The sequence below is a fragment of the Amblyomma americanum genome, chromosome 4 (assembly GCF_052857255.1).
Source record: "Amblyomma americanum isolate KBUSLIRL-KWMA chromosome 4, ASM5285725v1, whole genome shotgun sequence".
NCBI lineage: Eukaryota > Metazoa > Arthropoda > Arachnida > Ixodida > Ixodidae > Amblyomma > Amblyomma americanum.
Window position 1 is genome coordinate 181602050 of NC_135500.1, and position 25553 is coordinate 181627602.

At 50.2% G+C, this 25553-nt stretch overlaps 1 protein-coding gene across 2 annotated transcripts in view; it reads right to left on the reverse strand.

The window, feature by feature from the left end:
- The window catches only part of LOC144128786 (P protein-like), a 261677-nt gene that overhangs the window by 139387 nt on the left and 96737 nt on the right, over nt 1–25553 (reverse strand). For both annotated transcript variants that reach the window (XM_077662488.1, XM_077662489.1), the window contains exon 6: nt 14666–14804. In XM_077662488.1, the coding sequence (XP_077518614.1) occupies nt 14666–14804 (139 nt within the window). The remainder of the gene's footprint in view (nt 1–14665; nt 14805–25553) is intronic.

Below are 25553 nucleotides of genomic sequence, written 5' to 3' on the forward strand. Positions count from 1 at the left end.
CTTACGGCGCGGTTCAGGTGTCCAAAGATATATGAGACAGATACTGCGCCATTTCCTTTCCCCAAAAAAAACAATTATTATTAAAGTTGGATTTTCAGGAAAGGCGCGGCGCTGCGGAGCGGCGGAACACCTGTGGCTCGGTGCTACTAGTGACGCATGCGCAGTTGTGACTAAGGAGCGAGAGAGAGAAATGCGCCGTGTGTCGTCACTGCTCCTCGCGCATGCGCAGCACGGTTCTCCGGGAATCACGCGAAACTGCTCAACCTGCGGCCAGTAAAGCTTTCGCTTTAAAATGACAGAGAATGTTTACAACATTCGATTTCAGTGCGAAAGCATGGGCCTTTTTTCGACAAACACTGTTTTTACTGATTTTACATGCATGAACGACTGAACAAACGCACATACATGATAACTGATTCAATTTTCTGAGCTGCCGCAGTGGCTCAGTGGTTAAGGCGCTCGGCTACTGATCCTTAGTAACCGTGTTCGAACCCGACCGCGGCGGCAGAGTTTCGATGAAGGCGAAACGCAGAGGCGCCCGTGTGCAGTGCGATGTCAGTGCACGTTAAAGATCCCCAGGTGGTCGAAGTTATTCCGGAGACCTCCACTGCAGCACACCTTTCTTTCTTCTTCCACGTCCTCCTTTATCTCTTCCCTTACGGCGCGGTTCAGGTGCTGGCGAGATGTGAGACAAATACTGCGCCATTTCCTTTCCCCAACAGCCAATTTTCATTTTTTTATAAAAGTGAAAATTCGGTGACCAGTTAAGATTTCGCTGGTTTGTATTAGCCCGGCTAGGCATTCTCTTACTGCTGACAATGTAGCGGCCGCGACCAATGTAGGGCTAAATGCCTAGATCAAAACTATAACAGCTTTCGCTGATTTATGTTCTAAGTCTGGAAAGCTTAGCTCTACATATCTTTTAACGCGAGAGCATTAAAGACCCCGTTACGCAGAAAATACCTTGTCGGCGTTGTTGGTGTTGTGAGCGATAAATATGATGGCATAGGGCAGCTCCGGGAGCCACCCCTGGAGAAGCAACCAAGGTGGGCAACCAAGGTGGGCAACCTAGGTCACGTCACCTTGAGCGGTCTTCGCAACCAACCCACCGGATTGTGAACAAACTAATCGCCCTGGCAGGTGGCAGTTATATTAATGGCCGATCACCAGAGATTTCTTGGGAAGAGCAACTTGGGTCGCACAAGACCCACCGGCGGCAGCACCTGCCATCGCGGGACAGTGGCTCATCCCTCAACCGCTGCACAATTGCGCAGAGAGTGGTATGAAGACTCCCAGAGACATATGACTGTAAGGTTGGGAATGATCAATTCAGCGTGTATGGACAACACTTTAATGCGATCGCGTAATATCCTAAAGGTGGAGCTTAAGTGTCCCTTCCAGTTTTTTATATGCCAGTGTGTTCGGCCCCTTAGGTAATGTCATCCGAGCTGATAAAATTGCTTTGTTGCCTCATGACATCGTTCCAGACAACGTGTCCTGGGTTGCACAAGGCACCGCACGGAAATTCGGGTTGAAAGACGTCGAGCACTCTACCTCTTCTGAGTTCCTTGCCCCCGCAGACTTTCTGTTTCGACAGTCGACAAAGCACTTTGGAGGGCACTGATCTCAAAAAGATGAACTTTTAAAAGCTCAGCTTTGCAAACGCTTTCAGAAAGCGGGGCACTACTTCTTAACGCTGAAACGAAAAATCCTCCTCTTTAGAAATCAGATAAGTTGGTAGGGCATATGTGAGTCGCAATGGTGTTCGGCTAGGAAGGGAGGGGGAAGAGGCTGTATCAAGAAACAAGAATATGCTCTTAATACTAGATTTACCGCTTTTATTTTGCACTTAGAATAAAGCGAACATGTGCTACGTAGACGTGTTTGAACGGACTCGCGATGGCAGTGCACGTTAAAGATCCACAGATGGTCGAAATTATTCCGGAGCTCTCCAGTAGTGTCTGACCGCACTAGGAGCCTTCAACACCTTTGCGGAACTAACAGAAGCCATCCGTGCATCTCAAACACTAAGACTTCAGACCACCCAGGCTGAACGAGCTACCCTACGCCGAGTAGCCACAGTTGCGGACATCCGCGCACTAGATGCCCAATCCTCTCTAGAAAAACAGCACAGGAAATACATCAGCGTTGCCCCGATACCGGAACAAATGCTTAAAGACGTCCACACAGGCAGACGACGAGAGCGAGTATCCTGCCGACGCCTAGCCAATTCCCCGAACGTGGTTTATGTTGATGCCGCAGCATACCTGGACAATGACAAGTACGCAGCGGCGGCAGTGGACCACCGCTTCTCCACAATATTCACTGCTTCTGTAAGAGCCGAAACACCAGCGGCCGCGGAGACTACCACCGTGGCCATTGCCATTAGGCATTACGAGTCCCAAGGCCAAAGCGCTCATGTGATCTCAGACTCGCAACACGCGTGTCGAAACTTCCTCAGAGGCCGAGTACCCAAGCACGTCAGTCGGCTCATGGGCTCTACACCCCTCACCAAGCACCTCCAAATAACCTGGAACCCATGCCACGAGGGATTGGAGGGAAATGGGAGGGCACATGCTCTAGCTCGAGGCGTCATCAACCGAGCGGGGCCACAAACCGTGCTCGCTTTTACCCCTCTACCTTCTATGAATAACGAACGCCTCGAGTTTCAGCGTCTACAAAAGGAGACACTACCCTCCACCGCAGATGCCGCCTCTTGGCAGCAGATACAGACGAACACATTTCCGAACCTCCATAGCTCAGGTGCTTCAGTATCGATGGCAGATGCCGGGGCTAGCAAAAATCTTTTCCTTCCTTTTTACTATTATTTTAATAAAAAACCACAACCACCACCATAGACTACATCTCATACACTCAACATTATGCTCCGGCACCTGTCCCTGGTGCCAGGCCCGCCCTACACTCTTCCACATTTCGTGGGGATGTGGGGCCAAACCAAACACTCTACAGACGGTAGTATGTGGTTTTTATTAAAATAATAATAAAAAGGAAGGAAAATATTTTTGCTAGCCCCGGCATCTGCCATCGATACCGAAGCACCTGAGCTGGGGCATCGGAAATAAAGGATAGCAGGCAGAATGGAGAAATGAAATGAAAGAGGTGAGGCGACAGAAAGAAAGGATAGGGGGAGAGGTAATATACGCAAACTATTTACACAATAAGAAATGTGTCCAGGTTGTGCGCATGATTAGTTCATGATGGAGCAATAAAAACACGCGCACAGCACTGTGTTGAGTACAACCGGAGTGGGGCGTCCAGTTAATCGTCCAAGCTAGAACAGACGGGACGTCAAGACCGTCTGTTCGAGGAACGCACAGAGGCTCACCAAGGTTCGCTGACAGGTGCGCGCACTGCCCTGCGGCCACAATAGCGTCTTGAGGGAGTCTGGTAGTATGCCCAGCGCCCTATAGTCCGCAAGCATATCGCGACGAGCATCGGCGTACGCGGCACAGTGAAGGAGCGGGTGCTCTAGTGTTTCCACTGCACCGCGATTCCGTGACGCACCCGTCGTTCCCCGGGCCACGACGGGAGCGTCACGGAATCGCGACGAGTAATGTGTGTGACGGGTGCGGCGCAGTGGAAGCACACGTATTTTTAGCGGTGGGAGGCGCTGCTGACCAGCGATAACCTGGAGAACCAACGGGCCCTCATAAAACAGGTCCGCAGGGCAGCTCAAGGCAGTGGAGCCCTGGAATGAGGGCCCCACCCATAAGCTCGACTGACTGGCTGACTGACTGACTGACTGACTGATGTTGCTGAGAGGAAGAAGGAAAAGGAAAGTCCACAGGCCTGCCTACTGACTCAAGCCGAGCCACGCTCGCTGCCACGCGCTGAAAGAAGGAGAGATAAAAGATAGGCGAGCAAAGAGTGAAAGAAAAGACGCGCCGCGCTAGTATGCCCCGGGCCGATCCCGGAGGCAGTGCAATACCGGGCCGAACCGTGCCAGAGTGCTTTAAGTCAAGCACTCCGCCATATCCCAAAAAGTTTAATATCTTAGGTCCAAGTACCTGCTGCAGATATGAAATCAGGTATCAGTTGAGCATCAGGGCCCAACTCCACTTTAATAAAGTGTTTCCTCCTCCTCCTCCTTCTCATCCTCCTCCTCCTCCTCTATCTTTCCTTTCACTCCCGCCTCCTCCCTTCCTTCACCAAGAAGCGAGATAGTCGCTACGCTATTTCCTTTTCTCAAAAAAATCACTAAGTCAAGCATCCACCGAGAAGTGAGGCAGTTACTGCACCTTTTATTCCCTTAAAACCATTTTGCATAACCCGCCGCCGCGGCTCAGTGGTTAGAGTTCTCGGCTACTGATCCGGAGTTCCCGGACTGGTCGATGCGTTGGATCGTGATGTTGCTGCCGTTGGCCTGTAGATGCAAGCCCAGCGGACGCCTCCTTAAGCGAATCTCCAACAAGCATCATGGCATGCGAGAGTCCAACCTCCTGCGCCTCGTTCAAGCTTTCGTCTGCTCCCGCATCACCTGCTCTGGACCCTACTTACGTCTCACTCGTGCCGAAAGCGAACGGCTAGACGCGTCACTTCGAAAAGCATACAAGACGGCCCTAGGTCTTCCCATGTCCACAGCTACCCATAAGCTCATGGCTCTCGGAATCTCCAATACCGTGAGCGAACTGATCGAAGCAACCCTCACCGCCCAGTGTGAGCGGCTCTCACTCACACACGCTGGCCGAGCGGTACTGCAGCAAGTTGGGATCTCCCCGCCGAGATCGGCCCCAAGTTACGCTGAACTTACATCGGAATATCGCCTAAATCTCCGCGTTCCTCCCATTTCCAAACGGATGCACCCGGAACACCACGCCGAGAGACGGGCCGACCGGGCTCGTCAGTTCGAGAAACGCTTCAGCGGACGTCCGGACGTCACGTATACGGACGCCTCTTACCATCCATCGAGGCCAGCGATGGTGGCGGTAGCTCTCGCCCCTCACCGCAGCTGGTACACAGCCTGCAGCATTCGCAATGCAGAAACAGTCACCGCAGCTGAGGAGGTTGCCATTGCGCTCGCGCTAGCCGACCCTAATACCAAAGTCGTCATCAGTGACTCTCAACAGGCTATTCGCAATTACGATGCTGGCCGTATCTCTTGCCAGGCGTTACACATTCTACGTTCTACAGCACCCTCTTCCACATCTCGCTTACTTCTTTGGGCTCCAGCCCACGAGTCGCTCAGCGGAAACGCCCAGGCACACACTCTCGCTCGAGATCTCAGCTGCCGAGCCGAGAGTATGATCAGCCACCCTGCTTCCGCTGACACTAATATCCCACGCGCTTCTCTACTCACCACTTACACGGACATACTCCAGCACTACCGACTCCAAAAGTGCACATATCCTCCCGCACACCGCGATCTAACAAGACGCGAGGCCGTCCAATGGCGCAAACTACAAACTGGCAGCTTCCCACACCCCCTCTTATACAGCAGGATCTTTCCGGAACAGATAGCCCCCATGTGTAAACACTGCTCAACTCCGGCCACACTCATACACATGGTGTGGACTTGTACATATTACAACACAGACAACGCAAACACCCCAGAGACGTGGGAGTCTCTCCTGTGTACTTCCAAGCCAGCAGACCAACGCTGGCTTATCCAGCGCGCGGTGGAGGCCGCGGCATCCCAAAGGATCCCCGCCGACCTCCTCTAAGTCAGCGCAACCGGTCCTTTGACTGGTCCCCTGTTTTTGGGCGCAATAAAAGAGTTTACCTACCTACCGGAGTTCCCGGGTTCGAACCCGACCGCGGCGGCTGCGTTTCGATGGAGGCGAAACGCTAAGGCGCCCGTGTGCTGTGCGATGTCAGTGCACGTTAAAGATCCCCAGGTGGTGGAAATTATTCCGCAGCCCTCCACTACGGCACCTCTTTCTTCCTTTCTTCTTTCACTCCCTCCTTTATTCATTCCCTTAGGGCGCGGTTCACGTGTCCGCCGATATGTGAGACAAATACTGCGCCATTTCCTTTCCCCCAAAACCAATTTTCAATTTTCAGGTAAAAATATGGTTTTTTCAGCATAATTTTACCAGTGTTGGCGGACACCAGAAAACCGGTGAATTTTCTTAAGTAGTAAGCTGGTTTAATCATTAACGTTTTAACTATTAGAGTCAAGCGCCTCAAGAAATCAGATATTTGTAGCCGGCCGTTAGTAACAGCCACATCAGTTTTTAGAATTTACAAAACGCGATTACCCTTGGCGCTGTGGCTGGACAAAATTTGGCTTTTTTGACTAGTTACGTGCACTGAAAAGGTTGTTTTGCCTGCATGCTTTTCGATAGCACACGTATTTCGGCACGATGTAGCCAAAATTTGTTGGTCCACAGCGCTGAGAATACTAACGACCGGCTACAAATCTCTAATTGCTACCAGTTGCCTAACTGTGGTAGTTAAAACGTTAATTTTTGGAAATTAGTTAACCAGCTGACTACTGAACCAGAGTACCCGCGGCGAAACTCGAAAAGGCACCCGTGTGCTGTGCGATGTCAGTACACGTTAAAGATCCCCAGGTGGTAGAAATTATTCCGGAGCCCTCCACTACGGCACCTCTTACTCCCATTCTTCTTTCGCTCCCTCCTTTATCCCTTTTGTTCCGGCGCGCTTCGGGTGTACACAGAGATATGTGACAAAGTTACTTCGTCATTTCCTTGCCTCAAAAACCAGTGTTCAATTTTCATTAACCAGCTCACTACTTAAGCTAATTCACCAGTTTTCCGATGTCTGCCAGCACTGGTAATACTATGCCGCAAGAGGCATATTTTTGCCTAAAAAAGCCTATTTTTGAGAATTACTTAAAGTCTTACTTGAAACACGTGGTATATCAGAAGCGGTTCGAGCCTGTAGTGACTGCAGAGGTCACCGTGCGTCGGCGCCTAGACTTTTCGAGTCTCGTCCCCCGTCGCTTCCTGTCATCATCGGCGACCTGGCAGAGAGCGCGCTTTTCCGAGATTGTTTGTTTGCATAGCACTGCGCGCTGCCCGTCATCCGGGCTCGCGCGGCCCGAAATAGGGCTTCTGGGAGTTATTTATCTCGAGGCGGGAATCCGGCAATATCGGAGGCATCGCGAAGCCCTTTTTTAAAAATAGGTGGCGTCTGTGCTGCTCTGCAAATATACCCGTCCTCCCTATATTTATATGCTGAGATCAGAAGGCACCGTCCTGTTCCAAAACTGCACTTTAGGAGCACGAATGTACAGAGCTCGCGCATCTCCAAACGCATCGACCGGTTGCTGGCGCTGCGACAGAACAGGGCGCTGTCACTGCCCTTACAGGTCCTTATCGAATGGAAGGTAAATTTATTAAATCCGAACGTCAGTTGGCGTCCATCGAAAAAATGCCGTGTAAAGGCAGTCGAGCGTAATGCGTGTATCTTAAAAGGGAAGGTTTAATAGCTTTTGAGAATTCGTAGAGATTCAAGGATTCTAAGTATGAAATGTCTAGGTAAAGCATGCGAAGTAGTTCTGCGCTAGCGTTTAAAATAGTGACGTTTAACCGTCGATTTAATCTCGGACTTTCCCTCACAGCGCCGGAAAAGTGCAGCGAATCTCAGTGATGACGTCATTGTTGTAGAAATTTCATATTTCCGCTGCCTTCGCCCACATGCCGCTGTGCGTCGTCCGACGCCGCCAAACAGAGCTTCGTGGGCTTCACATTCAGTGGCGCTGATTTTTTTTCGTTCAAGCAACCCTTTCTTTGCTGGAAACATAGCGCCGCCGTACGTGACGTCATCGTTGCTGCCCGCGCTACGCTCTGCAGTGAAACCTTAACGCCGCCACGGCTTTATTCGGTGATTACGTCACCATTTCATCATTGTGTTGTCTCTCAAATCCTCGTCATTGTAGGTGCACTATGTTTGATATACCAACGTCACAACTAGCCCATGTTCAGCCGCCCTTGGCACGTTTCATCAAATAGTGCACTTTGTTCCATAAAACGATGGACCGCATAATATACATGAAAAATGCCCCTCACGTCCGGCCCATACAGTACAGGCTCGTCCCAGATCAAGAGACCATAGATGGCGCAGAACGCCCATTTCCTGGCCCACGTGAGTCTGCCTCGCTCCCTTTCTGGATGACATTCTTATTGTTCATCAGCAGGAGGGTGTGGAACTTTCTGTCACGACAGATTACGAATCCATGGACGCCATTTAGGCTGAAGGAAGTGCCACCTACGAGCATTACTCTAACCGTCACTTGTAAGCACCAATTCTTGGGTTTTGTGGTACAAATATTAACAACGAAATGGGTATAAACGCACAGGATGAAGGAATGGTGCACGACAGTAGGAGCAGGAGATATAGAATAAAGACAGAGAGCGCTTGTCGTGTCCTGCTTTCACTCTTAGTCTTGCATGCTTGCTTCCAATTTTCAAACAGTTATTGAAATGATAACGTGAAGTACCCGATGTAATGTTATCATTGATACTAACTAGTTGTGTATTCATTTCTTCTTGTTTCTTCTTGCTGGCATGTTCCCAATATCTGCATTGCGTGTTCGCATGGTTCGCATGTCTCCACGCTCTGCATGCTTACCATAATTTTTGGAAGTCGTTCTATTAACTCTGTTCTTCAGACATATGCTCTAAAGTCCCTTCCTCAGTCCGTTCTTATGCACTATGCAGGGTCCTTCCTAAGCGAGCATAAAGCTCGCCACGAAACGTACCAGACGAAGCTTGGAATGCGTCCAGGACCGCCTGGGAACACGTCGAATGCGGAAACCGCGGCGCAGAGTTGGCGTCTCTTGCTTCCTGTACATTCTAGGGCCGTAATAATACAAAGCACGCTTCGGCGATCAAACTCCTCTCATGACTTACCTGGCGAAGTTAGGTAGCACATGATACATCGCTGGTGCAATCGCGTATAAACAGGAGAAACTACACGCAACGCGTGAGAATAGTTAAAACTCCAAACCGTGTTATTATTCTGGCTGCGTCCATACGTGACCCATTGAAACTGCTCAGCGATCGTGCGATATTTCTAACTGCCACGAAACCAGTGTGCGTCCGCTTTTGTAGACTTGGCGGACACAGGCAGTGCGGACGATACAGTAAGTGCTGCTCAAAGGAAACTACAGATCGTACTATGTGTGCCTGTCAAAGTTAGGCACGCCAATGGCGGCTGCTCCACAGGCTTCCTGGCAAGCTTCAGAAAAGTTTATATCGGGCCCCCTCGTCAGAGCTGCAATGTTGAGATTAGGCGAAACGCCACTGCAAACTTTTTGAAAGGCGCAGGTTTACCAACTCGAGGGTCTAAGAAGGGCATTTCTCTTTTGCGTCAGTATAAGCTGTGTAATCCTTGTTCCCGTCTCCATCATCCCAGACGTTCTGCCCCTTTCCCTCCTAAAACGCTTAGCATAGCTTTGGTTATCAGGTCCTCGCCAAAACGTTTGCTTCCGGGTAAAGGTGCGCACCATAACCGAGCAAATGCGGTAAGAAGCGCCGGGTACCCATCAATTTCCAGTGGGCACAAACTCTCCCCAGCCTGGTGCCCAGCTGCTCTGATGTGAAATGCTTTGAAAATGGTCTTTGACCCCGCCTTTTGTACTGAAGAACAACTTGTGCCTTAGCGCTCTTTGGTCAAAGCTGCCCCTGCGACAATAAAATTAGTAATCATCATCACCATTCACTCTGATCAATTACCCGCCAGCACTGTTTTCCTTAAGCGTAGCAGGAGGTGGCAGAAAGTTAGGTGGGCGTATGAGAAGAATTTTGCGTGCATAGGGTGACTGCAGCTGGCAAAGGACAGGGTTATTTGAAGAGGCATGGGAGAGGCTTCTGCCCTGCAGTGGACGCAGTCAGGCTGATGTTGATGAAAACTGTTTTTCTCTTTCGGTTCAGTGAATTTTGAATTCAATGTGGCTTACCTCCTTTTCAAATTCAGTGTGAGAGTTCTTGCTCTTTTCCTGTCATACGCAGTAGATCTATCCCTTTATGTTACTGGCAGACCTGGCTTCTTATTCTGTGCTTATATGAACAAACGTATACATTAAAGAAGTTTTTCTGAGCCCTTAAATAAAGCCTGAATGGCCTCTCGTTATTATCATCAGAACCAATCGTGTTGGTTAAGGATCGTTGCACTTATGATTTCCGGCAGGAATTTTTTTTTCTATTCAGCAAAACACCTCTCCCACAGCCTCCCGTTCTAATCAGGGGCGGCAAGGGCCAAGAGCGCGTCTGTGTTAATATAGAAAGCGCCCTCGGATGCATGCCCCCGCCCAAGAAAGCAAACTGTGCCCAACGGTTCACATGGAAGAGAGATGCGAGGGAGGAAAGCACTCTTTCTCATCTATAGTACTGCTCGAGAACATTTCATTGGGCGAGAGGTTGGTCGAGACAACGTCTAATCCGCCTGTGAGCACGTTGTGCTTATCACAAGTTTTTGCCAAGTCTCTCAGCGCGCAATCACAGCTTAACGCGCAGTACTGCATGGAACTGGTAGCACTTTACCGTGTGCATATAAAAGAACGGACATCGGCTTTCGGAAGATGCAAGAGGCGTACGTGCGATCACGAAATGGTGCCAAGCACGCATTGTTCACCCGAGCAGGGAACAATACAATCGCGTAGTGCACGAGCGCGTTCGGGCCAGCCCAAGCGGGGAGGAGCTGACGAGACAGCTACCCTTTTTCTCCTCCATCGACATCGGCATGGTGCAAAGTCGGAACAGATGCCGTCCACAGGTGCGTTTTATTGGCACCAGGATGCATCAGACCGGCCACTCTGGAACGCGCCAGCAGCACCTCACGTTGCGCCTCAAAGAGTTCGGCTGTTTGGCACAAGCTAAAATGTGAGCTCCTATGCATGGAAGGATGGTAAGGGCGTCCGCTTGGAGTATAGGCTACGGCCACTAGGCTCCGTGACTTTTAAAAATTGTTTCGCAATAATTTTTTTCACCTCAACAGTTGCTATCTTAATGTTCACTTCAAGCGTGAATTTGCCTCCTGTAATAGTCCCTTCACCTCAATTCCCCACTCTTCCGCTGTTAGAGGCAAGGACAGGTGGACGACGGATGCACGGATTGATGGACAGATGCTAAGAGTCTCCCGTTTGAAACTGTGTTAATTGTGGCACCGGATGGAAAGCTTGCGCCACTTCCGTCCAGGGTAATTCATGGAGTTTTACCTGGGGGCGAAAGGAAGAAAAATTCGGGGGGGGGGGGGGGGGGCGCTTAAGCTCCCCCTTGAGGGTATGTAACTTGGTATCTAGTGGAGCGGCACTCAAAGTTGGGCGTTATTAAGTACAACCGCCGTGGCTGCGGGCACTTATTTTAATGCGTTAGCATTAGAATCCCCACGTCGCACGAATCAGTCTGTCCGTCCGTCTTAAGCCTTGATTGGCAGATGGAAGAGTGGAGAGAGAGAGAGAATCTCCCTCTCCACGTTGAGGTAAGTGGAGAAGAAGAGGGTAGGGGAGAGTGGAGCTGGAGGATACGAAGTGTCACACGGTGACTGACGGACTGGATCACGCCACTCTCTAGCACGGTCTGAATCCGTCAGCGGCTGCTCCGTGAGGGAAACACAATGCTAACGCATACTCTTTCGCATCAATGGCATTGATTGTCTATATTTATGCTTCTAAACAAACTTTCAAGCATAAAAGCACTGCATACACAGAAATTTGTCCTTCTTATATACAATACACAGGCTGAACAGACGTCATAGCGGCAGCCATACGTGAGACTTGGACGCTTATTGCCACATGCTCCACCCTGCATCGCGGAATCTACGTTCCGCGCTCCATCATGGCGCCTGCGATGCCACGTGCAACCCGTCTATGCCAACTTTGAATCCTTAACCCGTATATTTTAAGGCGAAAGCCTTTACAGGCTCATGACTCGCCAGCGTGTCCGGTCGCTTTTCTGTCACACTATAGCTGTCAATCAAACTGGTGACGTCATCGATGACGTCATCAATGGTGTTCTATGCAGCGCGAGCGCGCGGATCCCGGAGCAAAGTTAGACTGCCTCGCAGCTCATCGAATGAACCGTTGAAAAACGACGTGCCCCTGCGGCCGGCCGACGTTCACTGCTGGCAGCTGGCTCTGTTCCCGGCTTGCATACGCTAGATGCGCGGTGCAGTATGTCGTAACTGTAAACTCGGGGCACGTTGAATGCACTGCGCATGCGCAAGGCGCCAGCCGACGATGCGCCTGCGCTTCAGTCTACAATCGCATAGTCTTTGATTAGTAGTTTCAGCACACAAACAGCGACAGTGGCAGCAACACCGCGAAAAAGACTTTCGCCTCATCGCACTTACCCGCCGCGGTGGCTCAGTGGTTAGGGCGCTCGACTACTGATCCGGAGTACCCGGGTTCGAACCCGACCGTGGCGGCTGCGTTTTTATGGAGGAAAAACGCTAAGACGCCCGTGTGCTGTGCGATGTCAGTGCACGTTGAAGATCCCCAGGTGGTAGAAATTATTCCGGAGCCCTCCACTACGGCACCTCATTCCTCCTTTCTTCTTTCACTCCCTCCTTTATCCATTCCCTTACGGCGCGGTTCAAGTGTCCGCCGATATATGAGACAGGTATACTGCGCCATTTCCTTTCCACACAAAAACCAATTATCATCGCACTTTAGATCACCAAAGTGCCCCTAATTTTTAGGTGAGTGCCGCGCTTTTAAGGCGCCAACGATCCAATACACCAAATGCATTAACCGTAAACCATGTTATCTGGGAGACCTAGGGACTCAGTGCCTGCCTAGATACCTGGAGGGATCGTGCCACATCCGGAAGGGCACTGTCAAATGCACACGGTCGCGAGGGCACTAGGGTGCCTCGACGCTGTAGGCGGCACTAAGACGGCGGCACGGCGGTGTAGCGACATCTGACGACGGCTGCGGGAGACATTGGAGAAGCCTTGCAGCCAGCGTGCCTCGTAAGCGCAGAGCTTCAGCGTGATCAACTCGCGACATAGTGTGTGAACGAAACAACGGGGCAGCCAGTGTAGCACTCGCTTTTTGGAGCGAACGGCGAGGCGTTGATAATCGAGCAACGTATCTTTGCCTCTACCTGCTGCAAAATATACTAGCGGAGATCATGTAAATTGAACGTGAGGTTGGCATCTGCCAGGACGGCTTTGAATCCATAAATGGAGGCCAGCACATCCTAAACCTGCCATAATAATAAAAACGAAAAGCGAATAATGAATTTAAACAACCCGACACCGCCTTAGGACTATAGAGGAGAGCTGTAAACAGTTTTCAGGTCTTAGCAGATGAAGAAAAAAAAACTTCCTGGTCCGGCGCACTTCTTGCTCAACTCATTTAGTACGCAGGTAGCCTACTTGGTGCGTAACGAGGATGACAAGCAGATGGCAGGGCGAGGCGGAAAGAAGCATGTGCGGAAAAGACGTAATGATTGATGTAATGACTGATACTTTTTTAAAACTAATTAGGGAAAAAACGCGTGGTTTCTTTTTCCTAACGTTTGAATGACAGCGTGTCTTCACACAAGGCGAAACCTGACGTCACACTCTTGAATGGCGGAGCAGAGCGGAGTGGTGGAAATATTTGCGCGCGTGCACTGCGAGGATAGGACTTCTAATTGACGGTAAAGAAGACGTTAAACGAATGCAAGTCTAAACGACTGGATTAAGCGTAACGTCAAGAATAATTGATGGCATCGACGCAAGCGGGAACCTTTGCTAAGTCTTACAAGCAAGGAGGATCGATTCAAAGGAACAAGCGAAAAAAATAAATAAATATACAACAACAAAAGCTCATTTCTACGCAATTTATCCTTCATTGGTTATCAGGAAATGAAAGGCGCGGTATCTGTCTCAATTCTCGGTGGACCTCTCAACCGCGCTGTGATGGAAGGAGGGAAGTTGGGAGTGAAAGAAAAAAGGAAGAAAGAGGTGCCGTAGTGGAGGGCTCCGGAATCATTTCGACCACCTGGGGATCTTTAACGTGCACCTCACCTCTTTCATTTCTATTCTCCATTCTGCCTGCTATCCTTTATTTCTGCTGCCCCATCTCACGTGCTTCAGTATCGATTGCAGATGCCGGGGCTAGCAAAAATGTTTTCCTTCCTTTTTATTATTATTTTAACAAAAAACCACTTACTACTACTACTGACATCGCACAGCACACGGGCGCCTTAGCGTTTCGCCTCCATCGAAACGCGGCCGCCGCGGTCGGGTTCGAACTCGGGTACTCCGGATCAGTAGCCGAGCACTCTTCACCACTGAGCCACCGCGGCTTATTGCGCTACGGCGGAGGAGCGGTGACTGCCGTGGCGATCGCGAGGAGGAAACAAGGGTGGCGCAATAAATAAATGCACGCACCACCGCTTCACAAAATGACCATTCTTTTTTTAGAAAGGCTTCTTGAACAGCCTTTCCTCCTCGAAAGGCACCTGCGACTCGAGAGTAGAAGCGAAGACGCGCGCGTAAAATAGCCTAAAAAAAGAGGAAAAGAAGAAGAAAAAAAGGAACGCTGAAGCCAGCTGCCGAGGGTGCAGTGGAGCAAGCTTGCCTACCGGAAAGCACGGGTGCCGCGGCGCGCAATCAGGGCGTCGAACCGGCGGAAACCGGTCGGGGACCGGTTCCGCGGCAAATGGACTCTCTCTCTCTTTCTCCCCCCTTCTCTCTCCTTCTCTCTGCATCTTTAAAACCCAACGGTAGCTGCCGCAGCTCCACTCACCATGGCGGCGACCTGAGGATTGGAGATGATGATGACGTTGGGCGGGTCGCCGACGGGCGTGGCGGCTCCGCCGATGTTGGAGAATATCACCAGCCAGATGAGGATGAGCTTCGGGTCCAGATCCATCACTTCGCACAGCCTGCGGAATGGGAAGTGGGAAGGGCATCTGCAGACCGCTCTCAGGGGCACCGTACAGTCGCTCATCGGCTACTCGACTCCCTACTTTAATTCTAGGCTTCGCGGTAATTTCACTCCTGACCGTGGTAAGTTTAACAAGTGAGGAGAGCATGTGCGGTAGCCAGTAGTCAATTCGAGGGACCGGCGTTATTTGCGAGTAATACTTTGTCATGACTTCTTGTGGACGTCGTTGGTACATGGCTGCACCTAAATAATGCGCAAATTCAAATAATATACCCCCCTGAGTAGTTGCAAGCGCTTGCGCGTAATGCGACAGTCTTTACTTCAATCTGAATAGAGGCTAAGCGTGGGAGAGTACAGATTGCGTGAGCATTAGAAAGTCAGGACTGCGGAAGTCAGGACTGGTGCCAGTCAGACAGGGGTGGAACTGACACAGCTGCTTGCACGACAGAACTGCTTAAGGAGGATCGTTCCCCGCCTAATTATTTCGTTCAACACCGCTAGTAGCTACTGTGCGTATCCACGAGGAGAGGAATGAAAAAAATGGCATTTTGAAGCAATAAAAGGACCCGCCGCGGTGGCTCAGTGGTTAGGGCGCTCGGCTACTGATGCGGAGTTCCCGGGTTCGAACCCGACCGCGGCGGCTTCGTTTTTATGGAGGAAAAACGCTAAGGCGCCCGTGTGCTGTGCGATGTCAGTGCACGTTAAAGATCCCCAGGTGGTCGAAATTATTCCGGAGCCCTCCACTACGGCACCTCCTTCCTTCCTTTCTTCTTTCACTCCCTCTCTTATCCCTTCCCTTACGGCGCGGTTCAGGTGTCCAACGATATATGAGACAGGTACTGCGCCATTTCCTTTCCCCCCAAAACCAATTATTATTATTAAGCAATAAAAGGCACAGTAACTGTCACATGGTCTGCACCTCAGTCGGGAAAAGTAGGAAGGAGGGACTAAGAGAAGAAATGGAGAGAGAAGTACCGTAGAGGAGGGCTCCGGAATAATTTCGACCACCTGGGGATCTTTCATCATCATCATCATCAGCGTGCCTACGCCCACTGGAGGACAAAATCTTCTCCCATATCTCTCCAATTAACCCTGTCATGTGCCAGCTATGTGTGCCGCACAGCACACTTGCTCCTTTGCTCCATCGAAACGCGGCCGCTGCCGCCGCGTTTCGCAGGGAGCTGTTATAGTAGTATAAAACTTTAAAAAAGTGTAGTTAACTCTAGGCGACGGTCTGAGGTGTGGTGCATTACTCTGCTAGCCAATCAAAAGAGTAAACGAAATCAAGTTTTTAATGCTAGACTTTTTTAATCAAGACAGGAATCAGAATTCTAGTGCTTATAATTTTTTTCTTGTGATGAGCTTCTTGTCTAGGTAACAAGAAAAGTTTTAGCAACGGACTACTATTTATTTTTTTCGTGGAGGAATTCTGTACGGTGGTGATTAATGTGGGCGGAGCTTCACCTCACCGCAGACTTAAGTTGTACCCGACTATTGTACTTTTTTAGGACAGGAAAGGGTGCCGTAACTGCCTCATATCTCGGTAGACACCTCAACCGCGCCATGAGCGAAGGAAAGAATTTGGGAGTGAAAAAAGAAAGAGAGGAAGAGGTGTCGGGATGGAGGGCTCCGGAATAATTTCGACCATCTGAGGATCTACCTGCCGACCGGATTGTGAGCAAACTGCCCACCGTGGCAGGTGGCAGATTCATTTAATAGTTAGTCGCGACAGGTTCCTCGGGAAGAGCAACCTGAATCTCCCAAGCCCCACTGGTGGCAGCACCAGTCATAGCAGGACAGTGGCGCATCGCTTAACCGCTGCATCACTGCGCCAGGATTGGCGTGAGGACTCCCAGGGATCTATGAATATAGAGAATGACCAATTATACAGCAGTAAACGTCTAAAATGATGCAGTGTCACGCAAACTCATATCATATGATATATCATAAACACTAAATAAATATGATATATCATATATATCATAATTACTATCATTACCACAGACGAGGCCACCAGGAGATTCCACACCATTAGACCGAACACGGTAAGGGCGCCACGGCCGCGATTCAGAGAAGACTGTTCGCGCGAACACTTCATGACCCCAGCGGTGTTCTTCGCTTAAAAGAACATCAGGGCTGAGAAACAATAATTCTAAAAAAAAAAAGACAGCGCAGCAAGCTTCCTTCCCCGCAGTCCCCTCGGACAAAAACAACTCGTCCGAGCTAACTCTCATGCATTCACCACATAACGACACCGACCACACTGACATTGGCACCAACCGCAGCTGCTGTCGAGCGCGCGCTGCATGAGCTCAGGTGCTGCGGCGTTCAGATGATGCGCACAAAGTTCGCGGGTTAGCTTAGTAAAGTCTATGCGGGCTCAATGTTCCAAAGCACTTTCGAGACCCGACCATGACGGCCGCATCATACGATCAAGGTGAAATCGCGATGAGGTTGTAAGTGCAGCGATCTAAATTGCACCGAGATCACTGCGCATAAAAAGATGCTATGCGACCCAAATTGATTTGTAAATCTCAGCCATTATGCCCCCATTAAAAATTAAGATTTACGGTTCAATAATAAGCGTATATGATCTCATTCAGGCGCTTTGTATTTATACCTAATTACTGACCTAATAATAGTCCCTGGCGGATTACCTCAACTATGAAGGTGCTGTAACAACAACATAAAAAGAACAATCTTTCGATCCTTCGTTAGAAGTGAAAGCTCAAGGTGTGTTGCTATAGTGGCACAGCCACTTTGGAAAAAAAAATTGAGGACGCTGCTTCGCCCTAAAGAGTGGAACGCGACAACGTGTTGCAGCACTGCCAGGGAGTCCACGGAACGCCATCGCCTGTTCGGCGCGACGCCTTGTCCGTGAGACAAATCGCTCTGCTACGTACGGTGAAACAGACGCGCGGAGCGGCAAACCGCGTAGAAGCGCTGCCAGGCGCCTTGCCGAAATGCGCGGGACTCAAGTTGCGGTCGTAGTTCGTCGGCACATCGTTCTCGACAAACCCGATGCCACGAACGCCAGCATAGCTTCCGCGCCGAACGAACGGGCAACAAGCCGCAAGCTTCGTGGTGAACGCGCTTTGGATGTGCGCTGCGTTGTTCGCTGCTCATCGCGTGATTCCTGCGTGCCCGCACGGCCCCACTGCGCCCGAACGAGACGAGCGGGAGACGCTGTCGTCGCGCGCTATCTGTTGGAGCAGTGGCGTACATTGCGAGGAGGAGCAGGAATTTTTCGCTCACGGCCGACACCGGCGACACCGGCTTTTCTGCGACACGGGGCCTTTAACGCTGTCGCGTTAAAATTGCAGACGGCCGAGCTCTGTTAGGCCAGGATATACGTAGCGACTTCTTCATCGGAAGAGTGCATTCACTAGATGCGCTTTTATTCAAGATTAAACATAGAGCCGTCTTTTTCAAATAGCCAAACCACCATTTTTTAGTAGCTGTGCTTATTAGGCGTCTCAGTGCTCATTTGCCTTTTCTATTCGCACCGACGGGACACACTCGTGAGGGGCCTTTATGGGGATTCCTTAAGGGAGTTGCCGACACCTTCGATTTCCTCACTGTGCGGTTTTCTTTAAACCTGTATAGCCTCTACAGAAGGCAGATGACACAGACAATATCTGTTTCCTGTACCGTTGTATCGGCAACCTTTTTTGGAGTTCCTTGACATGAGTGTTTTAAAACGTGTTAGACGAATGTGCATTTCTTCGGCCGCAAAAACATTCTTCTTTAAACTGCAAACATCCACGCTGCCTGTGAAGGCATGGAAGGAGATGCTTGCGCCATGGACTGTGAATTACCACCTGCGCAATACACCAGAGACCACTGACCATTGTTTTATTCTGTGCATTGATGCCATATTCTTCTGGGACATTTTACAACGAACAATTAAGAAGGACATTGACATCACACCCCACAGTATCCGTTTTTTTTTTTCCTGTGGAGAAAAACAGTGCTATGCCATATGATCTATTTATGTTGCTGGGACTGTTTAGTCTCTGAAAGAGCCGCATGATGGACCGCCACGCCGAATCACCACGGTCGGCGAAGTCTTTGTTTCGTGAACAATGCGCTTTGGTGCAGGGAGAATATGCTGCCCTGCGAGAGCCGCCTAGCTGGCTCCCCCATCTGGATGCATGTGTGTACGTCCCAGACTTTTGATGTTTTGGTAGGAGGGGACATGCAGGGGTAAGGTGGCCTGGTGTTTTGTGGCGTAAGCGTGCTTACACTTTTCTTTTCGGCACTATTTCCATGCAATAAGGAAAAAAAATAGAGCCCTCGTGGCGGAGTAGTAGCGTCTCCGCCTCAAACGCCAAAGGCCCTGGTTCGATTCCCAGCCTGGTCACTGTTTTTTTTTTTCTTTTTAATCAGTGAGTGTGCGGGGGCTTCAGTGGCTCCCATAGATGCCGCCAGCGAATACGTTCGTTAGCGGTTAAGCGCGGGCTCTGTTAAGGCGCGTAATACTCCGACGTAACGCGCGCGCGCTCCACGGCGACGTCCAATTGCGCTTGACCGCCGACGCATTCGGCGGCTGCGGCGCACTCTGACCGCACTGCCGGAGACTTTGAGCATGTCTCTATTCCGCGCCGAGTGCGCCAGTCGCCGCCGGCCGGGCCAGACCGGTTCGGCTCCGTGGCGAGGTGCGCGGTGTGACGTCATGCTAAATGGCGTGGTGAGCGCGCGGCGTCTGAAGCCCCTTGATAATTTGCAAGGGGCTTTAGCGGCGTCTAGGGTGCCTCGATGCCAGCGCCGTAGCGGCGTCCGCCCAGTTGCGGCGGTTGCTAAGCAACGGCTCAAGGTCTGTCTCTGTGCCTCCTCGGAGCACCGCCACGGCGAAATCGCAAGTTCGCCGCCAAATAAAGCTTTCGCTTTCAAAGAAAGCACGTCGTTTCCCCCGTACGTGGACTTGTATCATTCATACGCAAGGATCGTATAACTTCAGGCCGGTTTTCCTTCAGAATTGGAGGACAAGTAGTTGTTCGGCTTCACCTGAGGGCACAAAGCTTCGACGCGAAGGCCGCCAACATGACGGAACGAGTTTGCCTTGGCGATTTTAGTGGAGTATGAGTTTAGCACGCTAGGTGGTTTAGTACGCTACGCGGTACTAAACGGGAAAGCTGAATGCGCTCGTAGATATGAAAATAGCGTCTGGCTAAACACAAAATTTTGCAAAATGGCGATCTGCAAGCGTAGCCTTTAGCCCCGCCGCGGTGGCTCAGTGGTTAGGGCGCTCGACTACTGATCCGGAGTTGCCGGGTTCGAACCCGACCGCGGCGGCTGCGTTTTTATGGAGGAAAAACGCTAAGGCGCCCGTGTGCTGTGCGATGTCAGTGCACGTTAAAGATCCCCAGGTGGTCGAAATTATTCCGGAGCCCTCCACTACGGCACCTCTTTCTTCCTTTCTTGTTTCACTCCTTCCTTTGTCCCTTCCCTTACGGCGCGGTTCAGGTGTCCAACGATATTTGAGACAGATACTGCGCCATTTCCTTTCCCTCCAAAACCAATTATTATTATTATTATTATTATTATTATTATTATTATTATTATTATTATTATTATTATTATTAGCCTTTATAAATATGCTTGTTTAGAACAGTAAAATAAGCACAACTTAATTTTCGGCCGCGACCGCACTGTATTTGGTTTATGACAATAGTATAGCAAGTAATAATAATAATAATAACGAGTTCCTAGCGCATAGACAATCCGGACAGCAAACATCATGGCGGGTTACAGAACGTTTCTCTGATGTGTTGTTTTGTTGGCCACTCTCATAAAACCACTGCACAAAAAAAATATATCTAACAGGTCAAATCAACTGGTATGCTTACTTTGTTATGTACTACATTCTATGCCCAAAAGATCGCATCTGTCGACGCTATATACGCACTCTGCTCTCAAAGAATGCACCTCCTGACCTGAGTGCGCACTTCGATGAATGCACTTATGTTACGCCGTTTAGATGTACTAGAGTGCGCTATTAACGAGTGACGCTCTTCGCGAGTGCACTACATTTTGCGCGATTGACAAGTGTATAACGCTACAGGTGAAGAACTTTCTTCGCCCACATATACTACGATGCCTAGAATATACTCCCCATTTTACATACCGCGCCACCAGCTGTGCTAGCGACTGCTTACTTTTATCGCTGTAAATCCGACTCTTCGGGTAATAAATCTGATACGGAGCTGTTGTGCGTTTGACATGAGTGATTTTGCGTTTTTTTGCCACGTAAAATTACCATATACTACGTAAAAGCTTTGATTTGGGGTGGGGGCAACCGCCAACTCCACTCCATAAATCCGCCCCTGTGTAAAAGTCATTGCAGGCTATTTTCTGAATCCGTTAGCAACTGGCTTTCACGTATCGTTGTGAGTGAGTGAAGGTATGTTTATTTACAAGGGGTAGCTCTTGTACCTATACAGGGAGGAGCATGATGGGAAGAGCTGGGTTACAGTCTCGCGGTAAACCATATTGTAAAACATGAGAATGGTACCTGGCTGCAGCCTGAGCCGGCTGCGCATTGCATTCATTGGCCGTCGTAGTGTAACGTGTAACGCATGGTAACGTCACAGTTCCTGGAGCTAACTCATGAAACAGCGCATCGGCAAAGTGTTATAAAATACTTTAATTTGAAACCCCACGTTTCGAAGCGGGCTCGGCTCCTTCATCAGGGGTGACGGGGGGCAGTAGCTAGTGTGTTTAAGTTTGGGGTGGGGAGGGGGGGATTAAGGCTGTGAGTCACGTTATCGCGCTGTGGGGAGGCGGTCAATGGAGACTTTTTCTTTGAGTTGCATAGCGAAGTCCCTGGCATGCATATACTGGTGGCAGGTTTCCTTTTGTGACTCGCAGCCTTAAGCCCCCCCCCCCCCCCCCCCAAACTTAAACACGCTAGCTACTGCCCCCAGTCGCCCCTAATGAAGGAGCCGAGGTGGCTTCGAATCTGAGTTTCAAAATAAAGTTTTTGGTTGGAGATGTGCAGTTTATTGTAAGTCTTCAAACCCAACCAGATAGGCAAATCTGTCAAAATAAAGGTTTTCAATAGGCAGAGATGCAAGTAGTCAGCGCCTGTCCAAGTCGTTACTAGAGTCCTGTCGCTGTTTCTTGTGAGCTAATCTGAACCAACCGGCACAAAAACATACCTTAATGGAACACCTGGAGCAAGCCACCGCACGCCTCAACACCCCACTGTGTGGTCGCCGTCGCCCCACAGTGGATTGTGGACGTCACTACGGCATCCTGCCTCTCGCCGTCTAAATGCTAAATGCTAAGGCAGCTTTCCAAGAATGTGATCGACAAAATTAATCTTTCTCGTCCTTCCATGGACGTTGCTTTACAGGGTGTGACATGTCCAGGTCGCCTTAAAACGTGCCAAATATACGGAGACCATGAGGGCAGCTGCTAAAACTAAGGATATTTTTTCGTTTCTACTTTGTACGGTCACTATACGCCAATGTTAACACAGCCGCAGAACACAGCACTTTTGACGTGCGCCGTCGTAATCGCTTTAAGTATAGTGGTGGAAACAGTAAAGCTATCAACAGTTGCGCACTACGTGGGAGCTCGAACACAAACAAAGAAGAACGACGGAAGAATGACGGGACATACGACTGGACAAGCGCTGCATTCATGCTTGCGCTGCCTTGCTCACGTATTATTAGACTCGTGGAAGTCTGCGTTCGGCGCAGACCTTCAGGAGGGAGCCATCGGTGGATGTACTGAATGGTACGTCCCAGCCACTCTAATTTTTTTTCAATGGGCGCAACGTGTCCTTATGTTATATTGACATAGTGAATTGCTGAACGTATCAGTTATCTCAGCGCTATGTATGAATGTCATGTCCGAAGAGGTCACTTCTGCGTTCGGACGGCAGCGCCAACGTAAAACTACATGCAAACGCAGACTTTCGGTGCATGCAGCTCTGGTTTGGATTTTTTTCTCGACAGAGAGAAATAGCACTCGACGAGAGTAAATGAATAATAATAATAATAATAATAATAATAATAATTGACTTTTGGGGAAAGGAAATGGCGCAGTATCTGTCTCATATATCGTTGGACACCTGAACCGCGCCGTAAGGGAAGGGATAAAAAAGGGAGTGAAAGAAGAAAGGAAGAAAGAGGTGGCGTAAGGGAGGGCTCCGGAATAATTTCGTCCACCTGGGGATCTTTAACGTGCACTGACATCGCATAGCATACGGGCGCCTTAGCGTTTTGCCTCCATAAAAAAAATGAAAATGAAAATTGGTTTTTGGGGAAAGGAAATGGCGCAGTATCTGTCTAACATATCGGCTGACACCTGAACCGCGCCGTAAGCGAAGGGATAAAGGTGGGAGTGAAAGAAGAAAGGAAGGAAGAGGTGCCGTAGTGGAGGGCTCCGGAATAATTTCTACCACTTGGGTATCTCTAATGTGCACTGACATCGCACAGCGGTTTTCAGGAAAGAAAATGGCGCAGTAACTTTCTCATTTCGCGGTGGACACCTCAAGCGCACCGTGCGGGAAGGTATGTAGGAGGGAGTGCAAGAGTATAGGAAATAGAAAAAAAAAGGTAGGCGTTTAACGTAGTTAAACCGAGTAGACAAGCGAAAGCATGTGTTTAGCCTGGTTGGCTCACGGTTTTGCTTTGCTGGGTCATCGGCACGTCTGGCGACGATATTAGTTCGAAAGCAGTATTAGTTGACGAAGACGATGACGTGCGCTGCAAAGGGCGAGAGAGTGTGCTGCAGCTTAACACGAGGTGCGATCGGCTGCGGCGATAGCATAGTGCTCTCCTGCACAGGCCAGCGAAGCTTATCTGATCGCACCGCCGCGCGCGGTTCGAAACCCAGTCGCGGCAATACCAACGTGCTATCTACGATCACATCCTGTGGGACTGCAAAATAGAGCCACCTCCGGGTGATCTAGTTACAGCTCCTTCTCTCGAGCGGTGGGAGACCGTGCTGGCTAGCTCTGACCCCAGAACGCAAGTTTTGGCGGTGGAGTGGGCTGACAAAGTCGTCGAGGGCTATGTACTCTCGACCACTTAACGCGAGCTCTTGCCAAGCTCTTCCCGGCGAATAAAATGTTTTACAATCAATATTCTATTTATTCAGACTCACAAGGTCAATTCAAGGTCAGGCTTCAGCGGTGAGCCGGCTTTTGCAGCTTTGGTGGGAAGTAGAGTTTCGCGCTAAAAGAGGCGCCGTAGTGGAGGGCTCCGGAATAATTCTGACTACCTGAGGATCTTTAACGGTCACTGACAGCACACGGGCACTTTTGCATTTCGCCTCCAACGAAATGCGGCCGGTGCCGATACTGTGGAGAGGAGGAGAGGAGCGGCGCGGGGAGATAAAGAAAGATGAGGGGATGAGATGCATGCGCTAGATGTATTTCTTTTTTTGCGGATGGAGCGTGCAGGAGCAGCCGAATGCTTCCTCCTAATATTCCCTGGTTATCGCTGCCATCGTGATCGTTGTGTTGGTGCCGTCCATCCGAACGCCATAGGCTTCAAAGCACTGGAACAATGACCATCTCGCCACAAAGACATCGCAAACAATCACGTCGTCCTGGCCGTCTTGCTCTGCCCCAGCTGTGTTGACAAAGTCTCTCCCTTCCTCCTTGCAAGTTTCCTGGTTTCGTCTTTGGGGAAACAGCGGCCAGTATGTTTTCAAGGCCGCGAAGGCCCTCAACTCCTCTTACATATTGGTAATTAGCGCCAACCTCACACCCTATCAGTATCTGATCAAACTAGGCGTGGAGAAGCGTATGACAAAAATACTTAAAGACGTAATGAAAACGGCGCGACGAACGAGGACTAAAGTAGAACACACAGGACAGGACCAACTTTTTTTGTCCTTGTTCGCAGCGCCGTTTTCATTACGCCTTCACGTATGAACCAACCAGCCCAAGCAAGAGTTTTACTTGACAGAAATACCCTGGAGCTTGACTTCCCTGTGCTTCCACTAGGTTCGTGGTTTTCACTGGCGGTTTTACCTGCAGACAAGTAGCGTCATATCGGTGGCGCGGCTTATTCCTCGACAGCTGCGACCTAAACGCGCGCACTAAAGTTCAGGATGCTAACAGCCGAAACACAGAGCTTCCGCAAGCATCGCAGTAAACCTTGTCCCAAACAATGGGCACCCTGTTACTACGAAGGCTTGCAGGGAGTAAATATCACGTGAAAAATTTTGTGCGAACGTTGCTTCCCTAAAATAGGCATTCAGAATGGAGAATCTAAAATTTGCTGATGGCCTAGCTCTGTTAGGCCAGGATATACGTAGCGAAAGCGCGGAGACTTCTGCATCGGAAGAGTGCATTCACTAGATGCGCCTTTATCATTGTTAAAGCTTGAGCCGCCGTGGCGGAGTGGTAGCGTCTCCGTCTCAACAGCCTAAGGCCCTGGTTTTTTTATTCAGTGAGTGTATGGGGGGTTTCAGTGGCTCCCATAGATGCCGCCACCGAATACGTTGGTTAGCGGTTACGCGCAGGCTCTGTTAAGGCGCGTTTATACTCCGGCGTAACGCGCGCGCTGCACGGCGACGTCACGTCGGCCAAAGCGAGACCCTCTATACTCCAACTGCGCTTCACCGCCGACGCGTTCGGCGGCTTCGGCGCCCTCTGACCGCACTGGCGGAGACTTGGAGCACGTCTCTATTTCGCGCCGAGTGCGCCAGCCACCGCCGGCCCGGCCAGACCAGTTCGGCTCCGCGGCGAGGAGCGCGTTGTGACGTCATGTGCCTCCTCGGAGCA